Source organism: Poecile atricapillus, chromosome 4 (genome assembly GCF_030490865.1).
Source record: "Poecile atricapillus isolate bPoeAtr1 chromosome 4, bPoeAtr1.hap1, whole genome shotgun sequence".
NCBI lineage: Eukaryota > Metazoa > Chordata > Aves > Passeriformes > Paridae > Poecile > Poecile atricapillus.
In genome coordinates, this window is record NC_081252.1 from 28,817,227 (window position 1) to 28,836,194 (window position 18,968).

Below are 18,968 nucleotides of genomic sequence, written 5' to 3' on the forward strand. Positions count from 1 at the left end.
GCTGGATTTGTGAATAGATTTACTATTTTCATCTTTGTTGTCATCTTTGTTCATTGCAATACAAATAACTAACAACAATAATAACTAACAAATTATTCTGGTTTGCTCAGACAAAATCAACACATATTCTTGGAAGATAATTCTGAAGGAAATAATCTTTACTTCTTCTTTGAAGTTCTGTCTACTAGTATGGAAATTGTAGGCTGAATATTTTCAGTTAAAGCCATGAAGTCTCTATTAAATTGTAAATCTGAAATGCTACCCCTCATGGATAGTCCTTGACAAATATAGCTGATGTCAGATACCTTCTTTTAGTATTTTCTAGATGATAAAGAATAAATTTTCTCTGTGAAATTATTTAAAGTAAGTTGGCATCAGCTTTCCTGCCTTCCTCTGCCACTAATTTTGAAGCATGATGGTGAATCCCTGAATTACTATCAGAATCACTGGTAGTGATTGCAGAGTGATGTTTGCTTTCTCTCTCCTCCTCTTTCTTCTGAGTGCTGCCTGGTCCTGGACATGGCATCAACATGAACAGTGGCAAGATGTGAGGAGCCTGAGCATGTGTGTTGCCTAATGAAACAGTTGGCACTTCATCTAATGCTAATATTGTCATTTTGGAAAAGATATCTGTGAAAACAAGCCAAATAAGCTGCTTGGCTGGAGGGATGAACGGCGCTTCGTGCAGGATGTTTTGGACACTTGCTATCAGCTGAACTGCGTATAAAAAGCTAATTGCTGTATTTTTCCTTCCTTCTCCGGCAGCTTGAACTGGTAGTTTTGCCATGCATGCCTCGTGTGTTTTCTTTTCCCACCCTCTTCCCTTGTGCCCTTCATTTCAGATCTGAATGAGTGCGGACTAAAGCCGCGGCCATGCAAACACCGGTGTATGAATACCTACGGCAGCTACAAGTGCTACTGTCTGAACGGCTACATGCTAATGCCAGATGGAACGTGCTCAAGTACGGCCAGCCTTGCTGCTTGCTCTTTCCCAGCTTCTCAAAATCCCTGCTCGAGTTTCCCCAGAAAACTTCCATGAAATGAAGATGAGTCCCCAAGTAAAAGATTAATCTTGCTGGAAATTAGGCAGCAAGATGAGCTCCTTTTTGTTCTAGTTAAATTAGGCTGAAAAAAACAAGAGCAATTGTTTGATTTTATTAGTTTTATTGAAAGTTTCCCCCAAAGCATTCTTCAGTGCTGTAAATCACTGTTAATTGGCCTTTGAGGACAAGTTTTCATTGCAGCAAGACACCTGTGTTTCTGCTGCCTTATGACCTTATGAATATAAAATCTTTAATGCTGCAGATGTTGGTTGTTTGACTGTTGTAAAAATTGTACTATCATCTCTCTGGAGATCAGTTTCCTACTTGCTCTCATAAAAACAGTTACTTTGATTATCTGGAAAGAGGGAAAGGGAGAGAAATTACCTCCAGTTAGAGATATCCTATTTTAAAAATGGCAGTACTGTCTAGGAGAGTCTCTAGAACATATCAGGCTTTATATTCTGGGGACTGCATTCAATAACAAAACATACTACAGTTGTGGTGGTTTTCTCTTGTTTTTATTTTCTTAGAGATGTAGTTTGTGGACAGAAAAGTTTAACTAGCAGATGTATTTCCTCTTTGAAGGATACCTATGAAACTCAACAAGCATTTTTCCCACTTTTATCATAAATATGTGATGTCTTATTTTGCCAAAGTTTTCAGTCATTTTCTGCTGCTGATCATAGTCTTTGTCTAAATATATTCAATTATTTTTCTCCAGATGCCCTTTCTTGCCTGATGGCAAACTGTCAGTATGGCTGTGACGTACTGAAAGGGGAGGTGCGCTGCCGCTGTCCTTCTCCAGGGCTGCAGCTCGGGCCTGATGGCAGGACTTGTGTAGGTAGGTGATCAAATGTAGATTTAATTTTATTTCACTTCAGAATGCTTTTATCCTTACACAGAATGCATTTCAATAGAGTTTATCAGATATGTGCTTAGAATGCACAAACAGGCAGTTTAAAGTTGTTAATAATGAGAATAGTAATAGGGCTGTTGCTCAGGCACCCTCGTGTCAGAGATCACCAGTGTTTTCCTCCAGTCCTGCAGGTTTCATTGCCTGCCTAAAGCCAATACAGACTCCTTGGTATCCAAGCCCTTGGCCCTTGCCACTCCTGCTACTGGGTCATTTTAAACTATTGCTAACTCCAAAATACCTGCCTGCATTAAAAAAGGGATGGGAAGATCACCTTTCCCTCATATCCAACAAGGTGGTGCCTAGCTCAGTGCGTGGAGGCATAATTTGTAAAAATTGTTTATATTATAGTGGGGCAAGGTGAAGGTCTGTGCATATTCCCACTATTAGTGGGATTGAGTGTGATGTCTTCCATACCGTGAAAACTCCAGGTTAAAATAAACACAGGAACTTAGAGTGTATAAAAGTGAAATGTTTTGTTCCCACATTTGTGAACATGGAAAAGGTGCTTATGGTTAATCAGACTCTACTATGGTCTGAAGAACAGTGTGACATGTGATTTCATCAGTCATTAACTATACATCCTGAGTGGGATATGATGCTCCAGTGATTTTATTATTTATGTCCTATGAAGTGCTACAATTCCATAACCAGTAACACCAAAAGAATGTAAGAGAATGGGGATATCCTAATCATCCCTTTGGGAGTCTTGGCTGTCTACAAGGTAGATGGTTCTCCAAGTGCCTGACCCATGCTGACCAAGAATTTGTTGGCAGAGAAAGGGACAGACTCTAGATCTTCTGATAAGAAGAGCGGGCTCCACAGCAAGTCAGAGGCTTTCTGAAGTGCATGATTGGCACATCTGTGTATGGGGAAAAAAAAGGAAAGAACAGGAGAAAAATCCCACCATTGTTACATGCTGAAGGTATTAAGTTGTGATAAATCCTATGGTGGATATTTTGGCAGAGAGATCCTTGGAAGATACTTGTACCATGCCATAGTGAGCTGACTGATTTTAAGTATAAATTCAAGAAATGTACACCAAATAGAGAAATTTGCTAGAAAAAATGCTTGCAATGTTCTCCTAGTGTACATTTTTCTATTCAGGAAAACTTCATACTTTGAAATAAACAAAGTGTACTTTGATGCCAAAGACTAACACTCAAACCAGTCCTATGAAGCTCTGAGTTCTTCAGGGCAGTTTTCAAAAAAACACTTTTTTTCCCCAGAAGGGCAAAGAACTGTGTACCCACATTTTAGCTGGGTGTGCATCTTTCCAAATGACTTCGTTACCTATGTCTAAAATTTCCACAAGAATTTCAGAACAGCCTTGTATAATACAGAGAAAATAGTTACAGTAAGAGATGTCTGCTCTTCCCTCATCGTAATATAATGTTCTCCCCTTCTTTGGTAAGAAGTGATTGTGACAGGCACCCTTTCTATGTTATTTCTCTATCAAGTTTGAGTTGCAGTAAAGAACTGAAGCTACTCAGGACTAAGGCTGTGCTTTCTCTTCATGTTTGTACAAGCTTGCCACTGTTGGGGAAGTTGTCGTCTCCAGCAAGGGTCTGGATAATGCTGCAGTACAAATAGAAGTGTATGTGGTGGTAAGAAAATGGAAGTGCTCATTGGCTCATGAAATCCTTGTTTGAGGAGAGTTTGAAAGACAGCTGGGAATGCATTGCCTATTTTTAGCACAGGTGGAAATTCCTTTGGGCATTATTCTATTCTTAGTTTAACACTTGCTGATCATTCTCTTGTTCAAAATGTTCCCTTCAGACAATCAGTAAAGAGCCACCAATTTGACTGTAAAGGAAAATAGTATAAACTAAATGACAAAAAAGTGAAAAAATAATTCAGCAAAGTATTTAATGAACATGTGGATTTAACAGCTAATGAATTGATTAATGACTCTTGAATCAATAAACCAATCAATCTTGCCAGGTTTTTGGATTGGGATTTTCATTTAATGAAATGAGCTGTATACACATTTCAGATTCAAATGTTCTGAAGTTATGTGAGGGCTGAAAATATTTTTTTTTCACTATAAAATTAATTATTTCATTTTTGTGCATGTGTGTTTATAAAATTGAAAATACAGCCTTGTAAACTTAAAAATCATGCTATTTTAAATTATTCTCATAGTCATTTTGTGCTTCAATTGGTAATATGATCATACTAGCAGCAAGAGAGAGAAGCAATTCTCCTTCTCTGGTGGACACTGTCTATCACGCTCATTAGGTGCTGACCATGTGCCTCTCGTGCCTTTGGAGCAGCTCCCTGGTGCTGAGGTGAGACTCCAGACCACCCCACCACGCCCTGGCTTTTCATAGGAAGCAGCTATGAAATACAGCATGTTGCAGCAGGCAAAGAGAAACAGCTCTACACCTTCTGGTCCAGGTGTGGATTGACTTGAAAGAAAGCACAGTCACTGTGCTGGGAGCTGCAGGAAGCTAATCACAAGCACTTGCACATCATCTTGTGCCTACTGATCAAAAAGTGGATTTCCCCTCAGCAATGAGTATCCATGCACCTCTCATTGTGTGCAAGTGGGAGGCTGTTACACTCTTCCATATTTTTGCATCAGTTTTGAGCAGTGTATTGATCAACAGTTCTGTCCTGTATCTCTAGGACATATAACTGCCTGCCACTTCACTGCTGCCATCATTTAACATAATTTTTGCCTTATGTGAATTTGCAAAGATGTGAATTAATATGAATATGTACAGAGGAAAAAGCAGGACATGCTACATTAGGTTTTTGAAGATCATAATCCATGCCATGATGAAGTATATTCAGTGGCTAATCTTGTTCTTACTGAACTACTTTTTGAAGCTGTAGTTTAAAGATTAAAAACCCAACCAAAACCAACAAAGAACAAAACTGACTTCTAATAATCGAGAGTCTTAAACTTTCAGCCTTGAAATATTTCAACAAAGGGTAGAAAATTGTGACTTGTTGATTAAATTATAAGAAACGTGGTGGAGTAAAACTTAGTAGCATATTCAAAGCCTAATATGTTAACAATAAATTCAAACCAAGAGACAGATTTATAGGAAGATTCAGGCATGTGGAGAGGTGCCCAGTATTGGCCTTGTTTTCTTTCTCATTGAGGCCTTTACTTCACCATTCCAGCAATGCTGCTGATGGAGAGAGAGCAGTCAGGCGGGCCAGGAGTGTGGGAGCTCAGGGGTTGAACCCCTGCTGTCGTCAGTAATTCTTCATGCAGAGTGGGACAGCGCCAGCAGGAGCTACTGGGACAGCCCATCTGGCTTTAAGCCACTTCTTTTGGATGTGGGAACACAGCCTGGAGAGAAGCTGAAGCTCCATCCCCCCCCCACCTCAGGTAGCTGCCCTAACCAGCCAGCAGCTTTGTGATAACTTTTCTTTCTGAGCAGTGGAAGAGACTCTGCCTTGTGCAGGCCTCTTTCACAAGAGCAGCAGGGCATCAATCACTCGGCTTTGTTTTGCACTCTTGACATCGGCAGCTGAAGTGCTCCTTTTGGGAAAAGAACTGCGTGGAGAGCAAAATCTTGCTTTCCCATAGATCAAGAGGCTGATAGAGCTGCAGAGCAAAGGCTTGAACTGTACCCTGCAGATAAGCAGCAACCACGAGGAGCTGCGTGCGTCAGAAGCAGCTGTGCATGGCAGGTCTCTAGCTCAGTGGAGAATTAGTGTTTAAGCACTCAGCAGCCTCGGCTCGGTGTCCAAGCGCTACAGAGTGAGTGGTAGCGCAAGCGGCTTTTGTGTGTCAGCCTGACCTCTCTGAGAGCTCCCCAGACAGGGAGAGCAGCAGTGGGTGAGCATCAGCTGCTCCTGGGCATCTGCCTGTGACCCAGAGCTGAACCAGAGGGCACAGCCAGAAATGCTCACATATTACTGCTGGCTGACCAAGGGCCCTTATGAAAAATACTTTATATATACATACTAATTATAATTAATTATTATATTAATATACCAGACAGCTATTCTTTAGCTTTCCATTATGGGGAACCATTTAGACAGCATACATTGCATTTTAACTGTTATTAAAAATAATAGGGTTCTTTTGTTTCCACAGATATTGATGAATGTGCTGCTGGGAGGGTTCTCTGCCCACGATTTAGGCACTGTGTCAATACTTTCGGAAGCTACATTTGCAGGTGTCATAAAGGCTTTGATCTGATGTACATCGGAGGCAAATACCAATGCCATGGTAATAAGCTGTTTCTCATATGCATGTAATAGAGCTGCTTATTTGAAAATTAAATTAATGGCTCAGAAAGGAATGTTTTTTTATTATGGCTGAAATGTTGAAGAAGTTGTTTTATACTGTGTCAATATTTTAAGAAAGGGCGGATTATAGAAGTAGACTGTGGAAGAGAAGGCATATATTTGGTCCACATTCTTGTAACTGGTTCTTGTGTGGAAGCTAGTGGGGAAACAAAGTTGATGACCCCAGGAGTTCCTTTCCAAAGCTGTTTTTTCCTCAGGGTCCACTGTCACTGGCAGTTGTGGGCTTGGAGCAGTGTATGAGCTTAGACTAAGTATGAGCTGTAACATTGGTGTGCTCCATAGCATGTCCCAAGATCCAAGATAAGAAAATGTGCACACCCTAGCTCCTCCCAGCCCAGACTGCCCGACTTCCCTTCCTCTGAAGACAGGTGGGGAAGAGGCAGGAGTTGGAAAATAACCTGGTTTTGTCTGGACATGAGACTAGAATGCAGCTGGTGTTTGCCCTTCAACAAAGATATTCCCAGGTTTCTCTGCCTTAAGTTTCAGAGTGTCTCAACTGGTTATGATTCTTTCACTGAAAAAAGATCATGTGGAGATGAGGCATTGCTTGATGTTTGCTTAAGTTTTTTTTTTTTCAGAAAAATTTGTATTCAGAGTGCTGGAATTTGGAGATTTTTGCTTGCATCACTGAAAATAAATGTGGATGTGCCTTATGAAGTGTTTCCAGCAGCTTCTACTTGATGTAGAAACTTCTATACAGGTGTATAATATAGGAAGAATTTTATGAAGCAAAACCAGGTTAATATCTGTGTGATTAAGAACAGGCATATTCCTACACTCAGTTTGTTTTTTTCTCATTCTGTCACCTGTAAGAAGTGGTTGTTAAAACTGTGATCTTAATGGTTTCAGCTGCAGTCTACCTATGGCATGTCTGAAGCTGCTGCTAAGGTAAAAGCTGAACAATACCAAAGTTTTCAATAGTCTCTATTTTCCCTAATGTTTGTATCACCACGTTGATTTCTGACTGTTTATTTTCCTTTTCCCACTGGCAAAAGTTTTATTAGTATTTTTTTTCAAGTAATCAAAATTGTAATAATGTTTGGTGGTTTTTTGCAGGGATAAGCAGAAAGTCAGGTTTCTTGGAAGTGAATGGTTTTTTAATGTAAATTTTCTGTTGCAGATATAGATGAATGTTCCCTTGGCCACCATCAGTGTGGTAGTTTTTCACACTGCTACAACACTCCAGGATCCTACAAATGCAAATGTAAAGAAGGGTACAGAGACAATGGAACAAACTGCACACGTATGTAATACTGTTTTTAAAACAGAGATTCTGAAAGCTTATGTGAACTGAAAGCCATTTTGTAAACTTTAAGGTGCAACACTATCAGGCTCGGTTTCTCTAAACTATTTTTAATACTAAATAAGGGGCAAGGGAATGTAGTTGGAGTTTTCTAGGTCTTAGCATGCCTTGGTAAAAATATCTTTCCCTGAGACATTTTCATAATTAGAAAGAAATTCACCTCTCCCTATTCACAGCTTGATTCTAGAGATTGCTTCAGGATGAGAACAACTGAATAAGCAGGGTAGGTCTGATCAAACACTATTACTCATACCCTGTTGTTATGTACACTCCACAACTGGCCCGTTTCAGCAGCTCACCCCATCCACTCCCTGCTGCTTCCCAGATGTGAGAAGGACCAGGAAGGAGGATTTCTCTGGAAGGATTTGCTGTTGGAAAATTCCCTTGGCCACCTTTCTCTTGGAGAAGCAGCTGCCCCCTTGGTACAGAATAAGGTGTTGGAGCTCTCCCATATTTGACATCCTACAGGACTGTGCAGCTCTGTGACTCTGCTGGATCTTTGTGATCCGACATTCTTTTGTGGAATCTGGTCTTTGGTGACTCACTGATCTCTTTAAAGAGCAGCACCATTTTTTCCCTTCGGCTGTAGCTGTCATGGTTAAAGGTGTTCTAGCACATCCTGAGTGCTTACAAGCGTATGTGCGCACGTTTCATGTGTGTTACTGGGACATGATGCTAAGGGGTGTTTTATCTTTTAATATGCCATAAATGTCAAACCTGCAGGGTATTCAAAGGGATAGTAATAAAAAAGTGCCCAGAGGGAAAACCTTTTTACCTGCTATCATCAAACAATTCACTGATTACCCATCAGTAGTTCTTCTTTTTAAATGTGTTTTATACTTGAAATGCTTGTAAACAAAATATGTGACTGGAGTTCTTACTGAGACATTTAAGATCTCCAGTGAGATATAAAAGGCTTATTAACCAATAGAAAACAACAAAGTATATTTTTGTGTTTCATGTCTTCAGAAACTCTCCTTGTGAAACTAAATTGAAATTTGTTGTCCTTTATGAAACATTGGAGGAGATGGTGCTGTGGGCACTGTCACTGGGGTGAAAGTGGTGCTTGCTCAGTCCAGCACATCATTTTTATGAAGGCTGAAAAATGTCATTTACTTAGTTTCCTGATGTTTAGCAAAGGGAAGGATCTAAATGATGGCTGGCTTGGTTCAGTCTCTGAAATGATTACTGCTTATTGACAAGGAGAAATATTTAGCAGGAAAGGTCTGCAAGAACTTTCTTAAGCCAAAGGTATCTGACCATCTGTGGTCAAAATGGTTGTTACATCAGGGCCTTACTAAACTTGCTTCCACTCCTGATTACAAACTTGTCCAGTTTAGAGGGCTGCTTAATCCATGGCTTTCTGCCCACGCTATTTTAACCAGCAGTGCTTTTGTGTAAGTTTTACCAGCTCTGAAACAGACTTGATGCTTGAGAGGAGGTGGGATGGAAATGTCTTGACCTTCAGTCATTCTAAATTATCTCTAAACTGCTGCAGTGCCAAGTACGACTTAGAGGAATGTGATAATTTAGCAGTGCTGATGCTAAAGTATGTTTCTAACTAAGGGGAACCTTCAGAAGAAAAAAAAATATTTCATCCAAGTTTCTCTGTGTCATAATAATTGTTTAGTTTCTGGAGTGAGTGGCGGAGATGTCCAGTTTGGTCCCATTTTGATTCTCATTACAATTATTCCTATTGTTATGATTCAGCCACCTGCTCCATATCATATATTCAAGGCCAATTGCACTCTCCCTGAGGGAGGACAAGCAGGATTGTTGATGCTGAAGGCACAACTCCTCAGTCCACTGCACGTACCTGCTTTTGTTACAGAAAGGCCAGTGACCAGGCCGACGGCTCGGCCAACATCTGGACCAACAACTCGTCCTGCACCCATGCCAACAACTCGTCCTGCACCCGTGCCAACAACTCGTCCTGCACCCGTGCCAACTCAGCCTGCACCCAGGACAACCACTCGACTGACACCCAAGCCAACCACGAGGTACGTGCCAGTGACAACAAGGCCGGTCACGACATCCGTGACGAAGCCTCCACCTCCAACAACGCCTCAGCCTACAACGGTAAGACCCACACAGCCACCACAAAGAACTCCTCTGGTAACAACTGAAGAGCCTTCATATATTCCCATTGAAACTACGTCTTCCCAAGGAGTTATAGATGACAACAGGATCCAGCCAGATCCTCAGAAACCCCGAGGAGATGTGTTCAGTAAGTAATTTTCCATATGCCTTTGTTTATCAAATCTGTAGGTGAAAGCATGCACTATACTGTTTGGGTTTTTTGGAACACTATACCATTGAGAACAGAGAAATGAAACTGACAATGGTTACATGGTAAAGCTGCACAAGTAGTTGATTTTATTACCTAATAAAAGTTTGGGACAGAAGTTCTGAATCAATTAATCAAACAAGTGGTCATTTTTTCCTCCTGAACTTATCGAGTATATTGTCCTGTAAAAGTACTTAATTATGCTTTCAGAAGAAGGTTATAAGGAAATTAAAGGGGTCTTATTGAAAAGTATTTAAGTGCAACATAACTCATAAAACAGACAATGGATTTAAATTCAGAAAGCTGGGAGTTCCTCCTAAACAAAGTATTACCATAGCTTTAAGAATAGTAAAGAAATGGGATCATGCCTGATTACCTAAAGACTTCTACATGACCTATTTTGTATGGGTTCAAATTTTCTCAGATGGTCATGACTAAACAATGGGAAAAATGCATAAAAATAGCATAGAGGGTAATTTTATGGACTGTGTCTGTGGATAGGGACACATGAAAAGCTGGAAATAGTAAAGATTCTCATAGCATGAACACATGTAACTTTTAAGAGCTCCTCTGAAATCTACAGCACCATTGTGCCAGCTTTAGTGCATACCACAGGAGACATTATTGGCACTTACAGAGCTGTGCATATCTGCCAAGAAATACTCAACACCCGATTTCATCTTTAGTTCTGCGGCTAATTTTGGAGATGGGGAGGGTGTGTTGGATCAGCTCTTCAGCTTGCTCTACGATAAAGCTGCTGAAACAATGCAGTAGGAGGAAAAGTTTGCTGTCTCAGAGCAGGTGCACAAGCAATGTGGGAGTTTTTTTCTGGTTGCTTTGGCATCTGTGTGGTAATTTCTTTATTGGTTTTGTTGTTCTAGGTCATTACTCGGTGAAATATTTTGTTCCTTGTAAAAAAGTTTTCCCTGTGACATTTTATCTGTTGGAGAGAGTTAGAAAATGGAGAGTGAAGCTGACAAAAGTTAGAAGACAAATCCTGGTACTGCTTAGTAGAGTGTATTTTTGGCGTCATATTTGGTTAAAAATACAGAGCTATGTTTAAGTGAAATTCTAAAAGGAAATATAATAAAGATATATGAAGCTTAATCTAATGGGAACCAACAGTTAAAAACATAGTTTTCTGGAAATTATTGTAGACTCCAGCGTTGTGTTTCCCAGGTGTCTGTCTCATGTTGCAAGTGTTCTTTGGAATACTAGAGCAGAGGGATAGTTTTCAGCTATTTTCATGACAATCCTCTGTGTAAAACTTATTATTTACAATTAATCTTTCTGTATTGTCCCTAGAGCTAATGCTTTCAATACATGTGCTTCAGATACAGGAGTTTGGAAAATAGGAACGTAAAAGCCTTTTAAGTTTGGCTTGGTCTGATTGCAGCTTACATTATGGTATATATAACAAACACAGGACTTTTGCAAAGTGTTTATGAGCTATTGGTTTAGGTCAGCTGCCACACTCTGAGGTTTGTGATATACACACACACATAGCTTCAAAGGCTTCAGTGCACAGCATGACAGAAAAGTTGTCAAGCACCAGCTGTTTCTGGCCTCAGCAGGTAATACAGGGACAAATAGTCCTCAGATCAAGTCAGCAGATGTCTGTCTTCAGTCCCATATTATTTTTTATTTTTTATTTTTTTTTATTTCCTGCAAGAGACATACTGGATATACACGTGTGTGATGAAACTGTGTGACTGAAAGCACACTCCATTTGTGCTCCAGATGATGCTAGTAGTCTGGCCTTTAATGTAGTTCCTCTCTCTTTTTCTCTCCTTTCCACTCTGCTTTCTGCTCTATTTTTCTGTCTTTCCTCTTCTGGATACTTCGAAAGTATCATCTAGGTAGTGGTCACTGGAGTCCTCTCCTATTTTGTCTAGAAGCATTTGTGTTGGGAATGCGCAAAAACACTTGTTAAGGATTTGAAACCTACAGATGAGTGCAAAACAGTTCAATTTCAGAAGAATGTGCTACATTCTCAAAGAAAACATTACTTGTAAAGTATTTCTTCACCTGTTGAATCCAGTTACTGCAGGAGTTCGTGGGGAAGAGCAGAAGTTACATTTCCTCATGTGGGACATTTAGAAAAGCAGGTAGGAAAGTTCCAGCTCACCTATGTGACTACAGTGGGACGCACAGAGCGTGGGTCTGCCTCTCCTCAGTACTGCACTTGCGAGGATAACCCAGAGATACTTGAACATCCTCAGATGCCATCCCAGCAGGGGTTCAGCAGCATGGCAGCATTATGGCAGGTGCTGTATTCCTGGGCATTAGCTGGGCTAACGCTCTTGGCCCATGGCAAATGTGAGGTGAGGTGTGTTAGCGGAAATGCCTCTCACATTGGCTTACAAATGGTGTATGCAAGCTGGCTTGAGCTTCAGGCTCCTGCTGGCCAGTCCTGCCCCTGCTCTGGGCAGTGGGAGAGCAGTGCCTGGCTCTGTCTGGCTGCAGCTGCTCGGTGTGAGGCACTGTGAGCTCAGGACAGCAGCGCTCCCGCACAGTGTCAGCCAGTGCCTCTCCAAAATCATTCCTCACAGCCAGACACAGTGTTAGCAACCCTGGTGTTAAGACAATACAGGATTTCAAACTGGAATAACTAGCTAATAACGTTTAGCTAACCTTCGACTTGCTTCTTAGCAGCTGTGTGGATGTGCCAAACCCTCCCCACCTCCAAAAACATTTGTGGATTTTTCACCTGACTCTGTATTTCCTCAGGGAAGGGGAGTTTTGAACTATTTTCTTCAGCTTCTTTAAAGCTGTTTCTGTTTTGGTCTCACCTACATCAGACATCTTTGCAGTATTCCTGGGTTGTGGATATGAGCTAATTTTGTTTTGCTTACACTGAGCTTCTTTAGGTTCATTCCCCAGCATCAACTGCTGCTCCAGTTGAGGTGGCAAAGAAGCCAGCTCTCAAAAATTAATTTGCACTGTGGTCCCCATAAGCCTGCCTGGAAAGAGAAGAAAAAGCCTTGCTCTTGCTGCCTTTCTTTGTTTCCCACTAGATAATGTAAGCAGTAATTAGTGGTCCTGTAACTCTTATTTTCTTGGGAAACAGAGGAAAAAATCGATGTTAGATCTACTCAGGTCATGAAGTAGGATTTAGTTTCAGTTTCACAAATCTTCATAAGAATTATTTTCATCTTAGGTGGCTGCTTCCTCCTGTGTCTCCAAGGATTTTTTTATTACAGAAAGCTCCAAAAGGTAGTGTTTTATCACACGGGCATGGGCAAAACACAGCATAGGGACCCACTGTAGCCAGCAATCGCTGGCAGTTCTGTGCTCCCAGCCTTTAGCACCTGCTAAAGACCTCAAAGCTGTGTTTTCAGCTAGGTTATCTTGTGATGCAAGGACATTTCCCTTCCTTTTTTTCCCATGGGGCTCTGCAGCCTCAGCCAGACCTGCAGGAAGCAGCACTGCTTTGCTCTGCCATCGGACAGGTGGTACTTCTGTCAGGCAATCCATGGCAAAGGGGCCATTGGCTGCTGCACAGATGTCCTAGACCAAATCCTGCAAATCCTGGTGCTCTAGGATTGGTCCACACCAGGAGAGGAAACATGTTGGGGAAATGTACAATTTTTCAGCAAGCATCTTTCAAATTCTAGGTTTTGTTAGTTAACCTTTTCCAGGGGTACCCTTGGTGACTCCTTGCTCCCTATATTCTCCCTTTGTTATTTGACCTGCTGTTCTGCACACCAAGTAAACTTGACCTAGGATTTCACTTTAGAGCTCTCTTAAATGTTCTGCTCAACTTGAAATGAGCTGAGGATCAGAGAAATTGCTCTGTTCAGCAGTGACAAAGAGCATAAATGATAAAAATGCTGATAATGTTGTTTAAATGCCTTTGTAATTTTTGAAAGGTATTGGGTTGTTGCTTTAGTTTAGGTGCTTTACCCCTTTTCTAAAAAAGCCTGCAGTGACTTTGGGGAGCTGCCTTTTTAGAGAACAAAAAAATTTGTATTTTTTAACATGGAATTCCTACACTTGGCCTTTGAACCACTTAGTCAGATGCAGACAGTGGAATCTGGCACCAAGGATAATCTTCTCCTGATATGGATATGGGGGGAATGGCAATGAGAGAGGAATGCACTGATAGCTTAATATTTAACTGTTTCAGGACTGATACAAACTACAGTGAAGTACAGAGGAATCTTGTCTAGTTATAAGTCTCCAACGAATAGAACTAACTTGTCATTAAGACTGAATTTCTGCTACCATTTGGATCTGGATGATAAGCATTAAAACCATAAACTTAAAGCATAATACTAGATATCAGCATAGCAACAAAAAACCCTTATCTGTATTAAAAGACAGTTCAGCAGTTTTCCTTCTTAGCCCTTAGTGGAGCCGAAAAGATTTGAGTTAGGAAATGTTTCTCATAACAGCTATTAAATATGTAAAGATTGGATTAAAACTGGATTCTTTCTTTTCTTCCTTTCAAAGTCCATAGTGCCCTAAGTGCAGTTTTGTGATCCTTGAAGCTGTTTTAAAAAGGGAAATAATAAAAGCAAAGAACAGGGGGTTTGCTATTCCTTGATATCATTAGAATAGCATTATTTTACAACAGCATTTCATTTGTCTTCACTGTTCTGGCACCTTTTAAAATGTATTTGTCTTTATATTCAAGCATTTATGATAGGTGCTTTGTTCCTGTTGGTACTCTGGAGTTCAATCATGAAATCTAGGAGTCTTACAAGTCTCGCCCTCAATCAATCTTCCAGCACGTTTTGTCCCCAAATCTGATATGCAAGCTTCTGTACACTCTTTGTTTCAGCTGTGCTTCCCTGAAACTCATTTGGCACTCTGCACCTCCTGAATGGATTTTCATACAAAAGCAGGCAGGTCACTTTGCAGAAAACCTTCTGCAAAGATAAATACCAAGATAGATGCTTGAATTCGGTAAAACTTAATGAGCCTTGTAACTGCCTGAGAAATGCAGGATTGGACTTCAGAGTGGTGGCGTGCTGACACTGTTGTGCCTCCCCTCATATGTAAATAGTGCTGGAGAGGGTGGCACAATCCATGAAAGCACTTCCTGAAATAATTCTTACTGCAGAATTTGAATCTGTAGTGTTTTAAGAGACATATCCTGAATGCTGTGGGTGTCTGAACAAAAGGGTGAAATGTACCTCTCTATTGCCTCTTCTTTTTAGCCCAGCATATATCAAAATCTTCCCTGGAGGAAAACAGGACTTATTCTTATTTTCTCAGTCTGACTGACCTCTTAACTACCTTTACTTTTAGCTGTTTTCTACTAGTTGTGTGTAAGATCTCATCACTTGCGGGAATTTTTTGCAAGTGGGATTTAACAGCTTTCAGTCATAACCATTCAGTTAAAAATTCTTTGTCTTTTTTTGTTGTTGCTTTTAGCAAATGGGAAGCTTAGTCATGATTACTGTGTGGAGCAGAATTGTACTTGCAGTGCAAAACCAGTTTTTTTCTTTAAGCCAGAGAACTGCATTATTAATAGTAATAACAATTACTAATAACATGAAGTTGCATTCCATGTTTTGGTTTTGTAACATCAAAACAGCAATTATTCAGTTTATTGCAAACAAGCTGATACATATACATGTACTTTCTCATACTCCCAATCTCAGCAATTAGCAAGTAAATAAAAAAAAGCTCTATTGTTTTCCTAAAGGTTAAAAAATCTGAAAAGAAATTGCTCTTATTTAGTATTTAATAATCACAGTTATTTAATATTTCCCCCAGATTTGTGCATCTATGAAGAAGTTAGCTCGTGAACTTTGAGAATATGGTAGTGTTGATGTATTGGCTCACTCAGAGCTTACAAAATTCTCCAAGTAAAAGGAGCCAAGTTTCTATTTAACAAGCTTTATCAAACCATTGAAGTTAAGTGAAAAGCACACTGATACACTATATAAGGTACACAAAAAGCTTGCAGAAAATAATTGTACCAAATACTTTCTCCCACGACTGCCACTCAACATGTTGGTTGTCGTGGCAAAAAGAAGTGTACATGTGGGTCATATTTAGAGTTCTGCATCTCTTATGGTAACCCTTGTTTCAAATGGAGTGCACATTCCTGTAATTAGGTCCAAGCACTGAAGTGACTGTATTAAAGCTCTACAAAAATATTTGAAAAAAAAATTCCCTGAGAGTCCTTTCCAAACACTTTTTTAAATGAACTTTTAGAATAATGTGTTACACTGCTTATAGGCAGATATATCAGCTTGAATTTGGAGTATTCTTGTCTGTGTGTACAGATGTAACTTAGGTTTGTAGAAAACATCAGCGCATTACAAATGGTACTTGAAGAAGTAAACTGAAGTATTTTACAAGAGAAGTTCCTAATATTTTTTGCAGTATTTTCCATAAACAAGGACTATGACAGACTGGGAAGAGGGTGCACAGGGACATGTACCTTAAAACTGTGATCCCTGAGTGTCCTACAAACCTTAGAGCGTGGCAGAGAGTTTCCTTCACGCTCTTTGCCACAGAGCTCATTTAGAACCTTACCATTACCTGCCTGTGAACCTGTGGTCTGAGCCTTTGGTGCCTGCTGTGCTCAGCAGTTCTGCAGCCAATTGCTGACTTGTTCTCCATTGCACAGAAAACAAACAGTGTCTTCTTCCTTTGGCACAGCCTGAGGTGAGGAAAGGCAAGGTGGTGCTCCCTGGGTGTGCAGCATAGATGTGCTCATTCAGCTGCCCCACATACATCATTCAGGGTGAACAAAGGATTTATATGAATATAACATTTTTGTGTAGATGTACTGCAGGGCAATTATTGGCCTAGGTCGTGTGGACTGTGCACATTTGTAGGGTTTCTTTCTTGTTAAATCTCAATGTTTTTAATCACGTAAGCAAAACAGCCCAGGTGAAATGAAGCAGCAAAAATACTATTTACAATCAAGGTATCTTTAAAAATTAACACTGCTGTAATACCCAAGTCAGCCTTAAGTCTGAAGCTGTTTTGAGCATTAATATCCTAGACTGCAAATAGACATAATCTGAAATCTGCAAAGGATTAAAAATAAAATAAAAAAGGGGAGACCTAACGATTCAAATGATGACTATGATATTTAGGAGTTCATCAATTTCCTATAGATTTTGAGCTTATTAACTGTTTGTTTTTGCTGTATAAAATTTTTATTCAAGACCTGTAGCCTAGAATAGTACTTCAAAAATCCATTAGAGTTTGCTTATTTTGTCCTAATTTCAACATTCTTTTTCTTTTCTGTCTTCTGGTTTTAAAGGAGCTCTTTCAGCAGTGCCATTTTCATGTTGACCTAGTGCAAAAAGAAGTTCCCTCTTAACCTTTGATTTGATTTTCTGAAAACAGTCCTTTCAGTTATCTTCATTCTTCTTGTTCTCACTTGTTCTATAGGGACATTAATATTTATTTTAGCACTGCAAATGGAAAACATGTCAAGTTTTTAATAGATAAGAGCCTTACAAATACCTTAGGTGTCAGAGGTGCCTATAAAATCTGAGGACATGTCTGAAACACATTACTACTGTTATGAATTATGCATTAGACCTACCTCTAAAAGAGAAATTTTCCAAGACAGCTCTATTCAGTGCAATCTGTTTATCTCTAGCTGACAGCTGTCCATCAAGCAAGAAATCTGTGTGAAACTTACACAAACTGGCACAGCATCTTCAGAGATATGTGGGAGTCTTTGTATCCCCCTGACTTTGGCAGCCATCACTCCCACAAAGACCTCATAAATTTCAGGTTGTCCTGGATGTCCAATAACCTCTGGGCCTCTTAATCACCAAAAGCTGTTCTTTCTCCTTGCAGCTGGGAACAGCAGCTGAAGGACAGGCTGTGCTGGAAAGCAAAAAGTATAATTATAGTTGAATTCCAGCTTCCACTAGAGCTTCTCAACTCCCAGCACAACCCTGATAAATGTTTTGGGAGCTCTAATCCTTTGCAGATAGATGGATGTACCTTCAGCTGTATTTCAAAGGTCAAGTGCACGTGGGGCTCTTCCAAGTACTGCTGCCTCCTGCTGAGGCTCTCCTGTGAGTGTCTGTGGAAGGCTTGAGTGAGGACTTTCATGTGGCTTTATTTTACTGAGAAACCACTATCTCTGAAAATGCATTTGGAGAGGAATAGTGTGCTTCAAGGTTAAAGCTTTCCCCCCTAGTTAAAAAGGAGCTTTCATTCAAAGGGCCTTTAGGAGATTTGGAATTACCTTTTACAGTGCTTAGGTAAATGTTACAACACAAATCATAAATCACATAGACATAAAGTTTATGAGACTTTATGTCGAATATAATTAAATATATTGAAATCTCCAGGAAAAGCACAATGCCCAGAGCTGCTCTGCTAGTTAGTGACCTACTTCCTTATCTCATTCATTTTTTCTCACAGTCCCACGCCAGCCTGGAGTGAGCAATAATCTGCTTGAAATACTTGAAATTGAAAGAGGGATTACAGCTGATGAATTTGAAGCAAATGATGACCCAGGTAACAACCACGTCTGCTATTCAGTATGCTAGAGTTTATGATTTTTTGAAATTTCCTGGGGGTTTATACATTTTTCAGGACTCCTACATCTTATGCCCCTCCTTTAAACTATGCTATGTAAAACCAGCCCTTTGCCTATGTGAACCTTACACCTTATTTTCTAAAAAAACAGCACAAAAATATAATGAATTGTTAAAAATACATGGGTCCTTTTTAGTGTTTTAGTATTTTTGCAAATTCTTCTCCTAGGGCTCCTTCTTCTACATTTAATTTTCATACTTGCTAGTGTCAGCCATGTGGGAAATTGAAAACAAAAACAGTCTGAATCACTTCTGGGTTTTTTTGTTCTGCCAGGTGTGCTGGTGCACAGCTGTGATTTTGACAGTGGACTGTGTGGCTGGATCAAGGACAAGGATGATGACTTGCACTGGGAGCCAGTGAGAGATGCATCAGGTAAGTGATCTGTGTACAGTCACATCCTGCAGCTGAAGAACCACCCAGGCTGGAGGCTGATGACAGTTCCTGCATGAGGACAAATTACACAGCTTCTGTTCCCTTTAGTTCTGGGATATATTTCACACCAATGCCTCTTCTGTGTATAAAAAGAAAAACTGAGGATTCCCAATGGGAAAGAGCAATTGAAAATTTACACGGTTACCATAGCTGGCATCTTTAAAATGGGAATGTCTCTGA

General features: G+C 40.1%; 1 protein-coding gene across 4 annotated transcripts in view; it reads left to right on the forward strand.

Annotated features, from left to right (window-relative positions):
* NPNT (nephronectin) overlaps positions 1-18,968 on the forward strand; it is a 49,122-nt gene that overhangs the window by 23,312 nt on the left and 6,842 nt on the right. For 2 of the 4 annotated variants that reach the window (XM_058838738.1, XM_058838739.1), the window contains 7 exons: positions 843-962; positions 1,765-1,884; positions 6,017-6,151; positions 7,352-7,474; positions 9,366-9,761; positions 18,180-18,275; positions 18,630-18,728. In XM_058838738.1, coding sequence (XP_058694721.1) covers positions 843-962; positions 1,765-1,884; positions 6,017-6,151; positions 7,352-7,474; positions 9,366-9,761; positions 18,180-18,275; positions 18,630-18,728 — 1,089 coding nt within the window. The remainder of the gene's footprint in view (positions 1-842; positions 963-1,764; positions 1,885-6,016; positions 6,152-7,351; positions 7,475-9,365; positions 9,762-18,179; positions 18,276-18,629; positions 18,729-18,968) is intronic. The other 2 variants (XM_058838740.1, XM_058838741.1) reach the window with 1 other exon arrangement.